Below are 10560 nucleotides of genomic sequence, written 5' to 3' on the forward strand. Positions count from 1 at the left end.
TGAGCCATCTCTCCTAGCCCCCCTTAACTACATTTTATAGACTGGGAAAACTGCAGTTTAGGAGACTTTAAGTTACTTAGCCAACATCTAAGAATATCTGATGAACATCTATGGTATCATTTGGCCATTCCCATACTAATAATTCTCATGTGATCCTCATCATAACTGATTAGTTAAGTGGGCGCCCAACTTAAGTATAACAAATTGATTTTTTTTCTTTCTGAGATCTAGACTTGACAGTCAATGCTTTGAAGTTAGTGGTCAAAGCTAAAACTGTTTAGATGTGATGCTCTGGTCTCTGGGCAGCAGTATTTTCATGTGTCTAAATCCTTTCTGAGGAAAAAGAATGATGCCAATATAAAGAAAGCATGAGAGAAGAGACAAAAAGAGCTACTGAATCCTCATATTTAATTAGAGTAGTTTTCTTTGAATCTATAAATTCATTTTGCATGCTAAAATTTAAGTTGGGTTTCATCACCTACAAATTAATCCAGATAAAAATTTATGAGTTTACAGAATAGTTATTACAAAACACAAATATCAATAGAATTAATATTCAGAATTCAGCTAAGACCTCAAGAAATTAAAGGTAAAAGTAGCACACAAAACAGATGCATACAGTCTGGAGGGTGGTGGCTCTTGCCTTTCAGGTGGATCTCTGTGAGTTCAAGGCCAGCCTGGTCTACAGAGCTAGTTCCATAACAGCCAGAGCTGTTACAGAGAAATCCTGTCTCAAACAAAACAAGCAAATCCAAGGCACGTTTTATATATAGATGAATACTGAACCACACAAGAGGTATGATATAGTAAGAGTTTAAAACAAAATTCCAGCACAGTTATGGTGGATGTTAAGAATATAAAGATGAAAAAAAACTGGTGAAAGAACTCAAGGCAAGAAAGCGACAGATCTTGAAAATATGGGAGCAGAATGGTAAAAATAAGATGAAATACTATAGAAATTCTGAAGTGTGTTCTAAGGAATGGTGGAAATGAAGACAAAGCAAAGACATAGGACTGAGATTAAGAAAAAAATATAGTATTAGCTACAACTGGCAAACTGCTAGACTAGCCTGTTAGTCCAAGAAGGTTGAGTTAAAATTTGAACTTGGATGGAAGAAACAGTAACAGAAAAACAAAGATCATAGTCAAGAACATGTATTAAGTACCCAACACTCTGGAGGCAAAGGCAGGCAGATAAAGAGCTCCATGAATTCTAAGCTAGCCTGGTCTCTGTCTATTGCGGCCAGAGAAAAATAGCTATTGACACCTGTTCATTTCATCTGCATAATTAAAACATACAAAGCATTACCATGATCCTCAAGTTTATAAGCTACATATTCAAGCTCAAGTAAGTTAGATAATTTACCCAAGATCATACAACTAAATAAAAAAGCTGAACTGTGGAATGGAGAGGTAGATAATAATTCACTTGATAACCCAAGTTCTTTTCTACAAGGACAAAGTAATGAAGATAAATAACAACATGAATGATGACAATGATAGCTAATACTGACTCATTATCAAGAACTTCTAGGCATTACCCTTTCCAACATGCCTAGCAGTCCTAAGAAAAATTATACTTAATCTTACTAGAACATGATATGCTTGAATCTTAAAATTCATAAGAAATTTTTCCCAAAGTCACAAGGCTAATAAGTGGCTAACTTTGTTGGCTTCAGAACCAGTTCCACTCCAGAACTCATGCTCTTACTCACTGTATAACTACAAGTCTATTAGAAGTAAGATAAGATGAGTAACCCCTTTTCTTGTTGACACAAGCTAGAGTCATTTGGAAAAATGGAACCTCAACAGAGAAATGTACCCATAAGATTGGGCCGTAGGCAAGTCTGTGGGAATATTTTCTTGATTAATGATTGAGGGGGGAGGGCACAGCCCATTGTAGGAGGTGCCATTCCTGGACAGATAGTGCTAGGTTGTACATAAAAAAGCAACATGAGCAAGCCATGAGAAACAAGCCAGTAAGCAGTGTTTCTTAATGAGTTTTCTTCAGTTCCTGCCTATAGGTTCCTGGCCTACTTGAGATCCTGCCTTGGCTTCCCTCAGTGATGAACTATGACCAGGATGTATAAGCCAAACAAACCCTTCCCTCCTCAAGCTGCTTTTGGTTATGCTGTTTATCATAGGAATAGAATGCAACTGAAAGCAGGTGAGTGGTAAAAACTGGGAAAACATTTTTTCTCCTGTAACAGAAGTGGTGAAAAATTAGACTACTGTATCTGAAACAATGTTTTGACAAGGCTGGTGTAGTGTCTTTTCTTCACTCTAGACAACTAACCAGGCCTGACCCTCCTTAGCTCCTGAGATGGTGACACTGCGTGTGCTCAGGGTGATACTGTAGTAGTCATAGTTACTCTTTTCACTGATGTGATAAAATAACTGAAAGAAGCAACTTTCTGAGGGAAAGCTTCATTTTGACTCAGTTCTTCATGACCAGTAACTTACTTCTCATGGCTTGTTCATCCTGCTTTTTTATACAACCCAGGATCATGTGTTCAGGTGTGGCACACCCTCCCCATCCATCATTAGTCAAGAAAATGCTGCACAAACTTGCCTAGAGGCAAACCTTATGGAATATTTCTTAGGACCACCAATGGCTCTATCCAGATAAACAGTAGCGATCAGGAAACAGAGAACTGACAGGAAGTAGAGTTGAGCCTGTCTATTGGCCTAGTTTTGCCAAATGTTATACAACTTTAAAAACTTTAAAAAACCATGCCACCAGATGGGGACCAAGGACGTAAGCACATGGTGAATGCATTTCACATTTAAATTTTAACAGTTGGAAATTTAAATAAACTTACATCTAACAAAGTTAACTGGAAATAGAATTAGTGAACTTTTGATTATACTTTTTAAAAATTCCAACATTCAGCCGGGTGGCATACACCTTTAATCCCAGCACTTGGGAGGCAGAGAACACGTCTGCAGAGTCTGGCAACCTGAGTTTCATCCCTGTAATTCACATGGCAGAGGGAAAAAATGCACTCCTAGTAGCTTTCAGGTAAATAAAGGCCACAGAAAACTGACATGTAGGACTGAGAAAGCAGCTAGGAGACATCCTCTGGGCTTCTTTACTGCCAACTGCTGTATAAAAATGATTGTTTCTACTTAGAACATGTGGCCCCTTTTCTTGGAGCTTTCTACCCCCATTTCTCTCTTCATTCATTTATTCAGTCCTTAAGACAGTGGCAGGTAGTCCCAAGAGTACTACTGTCACCTCACTAAAGGGTTTCCTTGACTATTATCTACAACTTTGTAACAGTCTGTCTGTGCCAAGTCTATCACAGGAAGGCTCAAAAAATACTTTCCTCTGCTAAGTAGCAATTAAAAGTTGAAGAATTCATCCTTTATATCATGAACTATATTTCAAAGTAAACAGTCCTAGTCTCAACAGAATTAGTTAATAAACATAAAAGAACACTAAAATTATACACAATCTGTTTCTTGTGGTGATGTAAAAGAAAACAGTCACATGAATGAAAACAAATTTACTAAAAAGTCCAACATAGTTAAAACCACCACTGCTCAGCCATTTAAAAGACTTAAAGACCAAACAAAACAAAACCAGTTAACATGTAATGTGGGACTGTTTGGTTTGCAGAAACACAGATTTTAATAAAGTAACTGGATTAAAAAACAAAACAAAACCAATGTTTTAGATATTCAGAGAAGTGTAAATATAAATTAGAAATTAATGATAACAAGGAGTGTCTGCTTTAGATATAATAGTCATTGTGGCTATAAACAAATGTCCTTTGTTTTATTTTTAAGAGATACTAAATCCCAGCACTGGTGGCACATGCCTTTATTCCCAGTACTCAGGAGGCAGAGGCAGATGCATATCTCTGAGTTTGAGTCCAGCCTGGTCTACAGAGCGAGTTCTAGGACAACCAGTACTCCACAGAGAAACCCTGTCTCTAAAAACCAAAACACAAATAAACACAAATATACACCAGAGTGCGCGTGTGTGTGCGCGCGCACACACACACACACACACACACACACACACACACACACACACACACAGAGACACTAAAGCATCTTATGGGTGAAATAATACATAGAATTTTAACATATTGTAGTAAGGACAGTGAAGCATCATAAGCTTCTGCGAAACGCAAATGCTGGGTAACAGGGGTACATTATCTTACTTCTGTATGTTTAAAATTTTTCATTATAAAATTACCAAAGTAAACTCAAATATTATATTTCTCTGCACTAGAACTAGTTTTGCAACTCGAGTGTATATAAGAACCCAACATCTCATGCAAAATTCCAGACATCATCCTCAAATATTCTGATTTTTGTTTGCCAAGGCATAAGCTCAGAATCCATTTTTAAACACGTTCAAGTGAGTTTGATTCAGAAAATCCATAGACTCATGTATGAAAATTACACACTTTTGGTAGTTTGAATGTAACTGGCCCCCATAAACTCATTGGGTGTGGCACTATTAGGTGGTGTGGCTTTGTTGCAATAGGTGTGGTATAGTGGTGGTAGTGACTGGCGGCGTATACTTTAATCCCAACACTCAGGAGGCAGAGGCAGGTGGATCCCTGTGAGTTCAAGGCCAGTTTGGTCTATAGAGTGAGTTCCAGGACAGCCAGGACTGTTACACAGAGAAACCCTATCTCAAAAAATTAAAAAAATTCCTTTGTAAGAGTTGCTGTGGTCATGATGTCTCTTCACAGCAATAAAACTGTAACTAAGAAGTTGATACCAAGGACTGAGGTATTGCTGTGATAGACCAGACCATGTTAGTGTTTGGAGTAATATGAACTTTGGTACTTTGGGTTAGGAAAACAGTGGAATGTTTTAAGCACTGCTTAATGGGCCATACTAGTAGGAAGACAGTGGTAGTGAGTGTGATTTGATGAACTGGGGATGGGAGTACCTCAAGAAATTTCAGAGAATTTTACTATGTTACTTAGAAATCATTCTTGTGATATTGTAGAAGTGGCTGCCTTTTGCCCTTGTCTGGGGAATGTCTGCCTGAGGCTAAAGTAAAGAGTTTTAGATTTATACCACTGGCAGAAGAAATCTCAAAACAGCTTAGTATAGACTCTGTCTAACTCTAATGAAGATATATAATGAAAAGGAGCAAGCTGAGCAAGGAAAAATATTTGAGGGGAAAAGGGCACAAGAACATGATGGTAAGGTTCAAGGAGATGAACAAATTAGGAAAAGGAATAAAGGGAGTGGTGAGCTCAGGACAAGGTCTCATACAGCTAAGTTTACAACCTGTGGAAAGGAATTAAAGAAACGTTTAGAGCTAGGTGTAGTAGTGCACGACTTTAATCCCAGCTCTGATAAAGCAGAGGCTGGTGGATCTCTGAGTTTGAGGCAAGCCTGGTCTACAGAGCAAATTTAAGAAAAGCAAAGCTTAGGCAGTAAAGGTAACAATCAAAAACAGAAAGCTGATGAAGATAAAATTGAACAAGGGAGCCATGGCCATATTCCAACCCCAGCAAACAGTAGAACTTGGCAGCTTCAGTCACGTAGTTCTGGCTTTAGAGTTAAGGATAGACAACAAAATGGGTTATAGGATTGGCTCCCCAAGACTAATGAAAGCTGCTGAGGCCAGGCATGTGTCAAGGGCCTACTAAAGAGCCCATTTCGTGGAGCAGTGAAGTTGAAGCCTAGATTGTCTTGGAGACTCCAAGATGTTGGAGATAACAGAGTCATGGGATTAAGGAGAGCTGCTAACAGGGAGTGGAACCAGCCCAAGAGAAAGAAGTGTGCTGCAGTCAACAAAGCTGAATGGAGATGAGACCTGAAGAGCAATTTGACATTAGACATGAAGATGCAGAGTTTGGAGTTTGCCCAGCTAATTTTTGGCCTTGCTTTGGTTCAGTGTTTCCTCACTGTGCTTCCTTCCCTACGTTCTGGGAATGGTAATGTATGCCCTATGTCATTATATGTTGTGATCTGCTTTTTTATTTTGACTTTACAGGGGATTACAGTTAAGATATTGCCATGAATCTTAACTTAATCTGAACTTTTAAACACTGTTGAGACTGTGAGAGACTATGGGGACTTTTAAAGTTGGACTAAATGCATTTTGTATTATATTTTTATAGGCTTGTGGGGGGCCAGAGAGTGAAATTGGCCCCCATAAGCTAGAAGATGTGGCTTTGTTGGAGTGGGTATGGCCTTATAGGAAGAAATGTGTGACTGTGGGGGTGGGCTTGAGATTTCCTATGCTCAAGATACCACCCAGTGTCACAGTCCACTTCCTGTTGCCTTCTGATTAAGATGTAGCCAGCACCATGTCTGCCTGCACACTGCCATGTTCTCCACCATGATGATAATGGACTGAACCTCTGAACTGTAAAGCTGACATCTCAATTAAATGTTTTCCTTTATAAGAGTTACTATGGTCATGGTGTCTCTTCACAGAAATAGGAACCTTAAGACAACACTCAAGACAGCTTTACTACAAGTCTTTAAATATATCCCAACCTTTAAGTAAAAGCATCATACATACCTTATCTCCCTGTAAAGCCTTTCCCAACACTATCTTAATATGATAGACATTTAGTACTTTTCCTACAATTATGAATTCCATGAAAGCAGGATCCATGACTGTTTTTAGCTCACTATGGTATCCCCAATGTCTTTTAGAGTTCCAAACACCAAGTATGATTGGGTGACAGCAAAAAGAAAAAGGTGTTAACATGACCCACTGTTTCAGTTTAGTAGATAAAGTCAACCTTTTAAATAATGACAAAAGTTAAAGATAACCTCTTGCCTATCTACAATATCAGACTTTAATTTGTACCTAGCCTCCTACTAATCACTTAGCAATTACAAGGAAAGTACAATTTGTATTTCATAATCCCAAAAAGGAAATAGCTACATTTTACAAAAATAAAATACATACACGAATTTTACTCATTCACTCATGAGAAGGGCATTTTGTTTTGTTTTTATTTTTTGTTTGTTTGTTTTTATCAGCCTATAAGCCAACCTGACCTTAAACCCACAATGTAGTTGAAGATGCCTTTGAACTGCCTCTATCTCCTGAGTGTTAAGACTACAAGTTTGTACCACCACTCAGGGCTCACAAATATATCATAATGGATATAAAAGCAAGTATCTTTGTTATCATTTTTTAACAAAAAGCACAAACCCCTAGAGCAGTGGCTCTTAACATGTGGGTCACAACCCCTTTGAGGAGGTGGGCGTCGAATGACCCTTGCCTAAGATCATCAGAAAACACAGAAATTTACATTATGATTCATAACAGCAACAAAACTACAATTATGAAGAAGCAACAAAAATAATTTTATGGTTGGTGGGGGGGATCTGTATTAAAAGGTCATAGCATTAGAAAGGTTGAGAATCAGTGTCCTAGAGTTATAAAAAGTTATAAAAGTTATAAAAAGTGCAAAATAGAACAATTAAAGTCAGTTTAAGAACTACTTCCAAAAAAAAGCACAACCCAAAGATAGTGCCTACAGCTGTATTTCTAACTCAATTATCATTTAAATGTGTAAATTTTATTTCTTAAATAATAAACCAATGATACAATGTATCTCTTCACAGTAATAAAACCCTAAAGCAGTATTCTGCTGCTGTGAAGGGATCATGACCATTACAACTCTTATAAAAGAAAGCCTTTAACTACAGCTTGCTCACAGTTCCAGAGGTTTAATCCACTGTCCTCATCATGAGGAGCAAGGCAGCAGGCAGGCAGAAATAGTAGCTAAGAAGTCTACATCTGGATCCAAAGGCAGCAGGAAGAAGAGAGTCTATGGGTTTGAAATAGGCTTTTTGAAACCTCAAAGCCTACCTACCCCCAGTGACACACTTCCTCCAACAAGGCCACGCCTCCTAATCCCTATCAAGTAATGTCATTCCCTAATGATCAAGCATTCAAACATATGAGCCTAAGGGAGACATTTTTATTCAAACCATCACAAGTACATAATAAATCCTGACTAAGGTGCTAGAGATGTAACTCAGAGATAAAGCATTTGTGCAAGGTCCTGGAATTAATTCCCATAACTACAAAATAAAACATGACTGAGTGAACAGTATCCAAAAACCCCTCCCTTAGTTGAATTCATCTAATGTTTACATTTTCAGTTATATTATGTTTGGATGTTTCATCAATACTTATCTGGATTATAACCTTAAGTGTCAGGTAAATTACTATGCACTTAAAGACAATGCACCACCGGTAATACTACAATATGACAATAACGGTTGCCAATTATCAAGTTACTAGCCACTATAAACTGATAATTTGTATATTTAATTCTCATAACAATTTTCTTGAAGTTAAAATGAGTTTTGGGGGGTTAAAATAACTCACCTAAAACCCCCTAGGACAGTCAGGAATACACAGAGAAACCTATCCTAAAACAAACAAACAAAATTCCTCTAGCTCACACATGACAAGACCTAGATTTGAATTCACATTTAGATCTACAGAAAATTTACTAAATGTTTAAATGAAATGGGAGACTAGTTTGTTTATTGTCCTTGCAATAAACTAACAATCAGAACAGTCTAGTCTAAACTATGCATGCTTGCAAGGCTGAAGTAAGAATTTCATTGCTTGAGGCTAGGTGTTCTTGGGGCTACCTTTAGCATCATAGTTGAAACCTGTGGTAGTATGAGTAAGAATGCTCCCCATAGGCTCATGTATTTGAATGCTTAGTCATCAGGGAGTGGCATTATTTGAAAAGTGTTAGGAAATGTGGCCTTGATGGTCACTGAGGGTGGGCTCTGAGTGTGTGTCTCTGCTTGCAGATCAGGATGTAGCTCTCAGCTACATTTATCTCCAGCACCATACCTGCCTGCCTGCTTCCATGCTCCCCGCCATGATAATGGACTAAGCCTCTGAAACTGTAAGCAAAGCCCCAAATAAATGCTTTCTTTTATAAAAATTGCCTTGGTTATGGTATCTCTTCACAGAAATAGAACAATGACTAAGATAGAGCCCCATCTCTTTAAAAACGAAACAAAACAAAGCAAAAAGCTAAGGAAAAAGGTTTGCTCCAAACCAATATGTCCTACTGGTAATAGTAAAACCCATAAACTAGAAATCAAGAGTACTAAGAGGCACACAGCTATCTATGGACAACAGTAGGCACATAGCTTTGAACATCAGTAGGCACACAGCTATGAGTTATTTCAAATCTTTTTATTCCACCAACAGTAGCATATTTTCAAATGTGATTAATCCAACTGGTAAGGGGATGGAGATTATGCAATAATCAAGATCCTCAATTTCTACTCAAAGTCTTTTGTAATAACTCAAATGCATGGACTAGTATTGCCAAAAAGTTCATAACAGTTTAGTGGCAGATGGTAGTGATACTAACACAAATATTTTAGTTTAGAACATAAGAAATCTAGATAATATGATGCCCAAAAAGATACACAGAAGACAGCTGAATATTTGGAATAAAGGAGCCAGGCATTGGTGGCACATGCCTTTAATTCCAGCATTTGGGAAGCAGAAGCAGATCTCTGTGAGTTCAAGGCCAGCCTGGTCTACAGTGAGTTTCAGGACAGGCTCCAAAACAATGCAGAGAAACCCTGTCTTGGAAAACCAAAAAAAAAAAAGTTTGGAATAAAGGAATAAAGGGCAAAGTAGATGCATCAATCAAGATGCTTAAGGCACAAGCCAGAGTATTAATATATAGTTTTTAGTAGTAAATGGAAAAATTCAGTTGGTAATTGTATTAGCAGTACTCAAATGTCAATTATTTACAAATAATTGTATTTGCTATCAATGACTGGACAATTTTTCAGGTGATTTACCAACTTTAGAATGTTTTTTAAAGTGATATAAGTTCACTACCATCAAAAATAGTTTTTAATAGATGTGAAATATATTTACTAATGATGTTTTAAAAATCATCAACCTTGTGCTGGCCTAGGATTAGTTACCATAAGCGTTTGCATTTAACGTTCAGCTAAGTTTCTTTAGCCTCAAGACACCTAAAGTTAAAAATCACTTCCTCAGTATCAATTCTAAAACCCCTAGGAACTAATTTTTTAAATAGAAAGTAGATTTTTCAATACTACTGTCAAACTAATCCGGGAAGTTAATACTAAGATCCTCATTCAACAAACACTATATACTTTGACACGTTACCGTTCTGATACGACCTGCAATAACAGTTTCTAGGTATGTTCAGTGGACTGACAGCAGAATCAAAACCTAAGTTCAGAAGTAGCTAGCAGGGAACCAGTGAAACTGCTTAAAAGGGGCTTGAACTATGAGGTTTACTGGTGCTCCAAAACTCTTGCAAAAGAGAAATCTGGCATCTTCCCAAGATGACTATGCACACCTGAGACTCGTAGTTAACCAGAGTGCAAACAAGAGGAACCCAAGGCAACGCAAAGAAAACAGCGGCACTCACCAGCAAACAATCTGAATTCACTTCCGATTTGGGATCCCGCAGCAGGTTGTCGATTTTTTCAAACCGAGTCTCAAAACTGTCCCCAGTCGACATGATGCTGCTAATTGTGACAATACCTTCGTACCCGCAGCGGAAAGCAAGTTCAACCAACTTCCTC

General features: G+C 37.8%; 1 protein-coding gene across 2 annotated transcripts in view; it reads right to left on the minus strand.

Moving 5' to 3' along the window:
- The window catches only part of Rock1 (Rho associated coiled-coil containing protein kinase 1), a 100481-nt gene extending 89963 nt beyond the window's left edge, over positions 1 to 10518 (minus strand). For both annotated transcript variants that reach the window (XM_013122752.3, XM_005083035.4), the window contains exon 1: positions 10404 to 10518. In XM_013122752.3, the coding sequence (XP_012978206.1) occupies positions 10404 to 10496 (93 nt within the window). In that variant the 5' untranslated portion in view covers positions 10497 to 10518. The remainder of the gene's footprint in view (positions 1 to 10403) is intronic.
- Between the last annotated feature and the right edge of the window lie 42 nt (positions 10519 to 10560).

The sequence above is a fragment of the Mesocricetus auratus genome, unplaced genomic scaffold (assembly GCF_017639785.1).
Source record: "Mesocricetus auratus isolate SY011 unplaced genomic scaffold, BCM_Maur_2.0 Super-Scaffold_100018, whole genome shotgun sequence".
In the NCBI taxonomy this organism is placed as follows: Eukaryota; Metazoa; Chordata; class Mammalia; order Rodentia; family Cricetidae; genus Mesocricetus; species Mesocricetus auratus.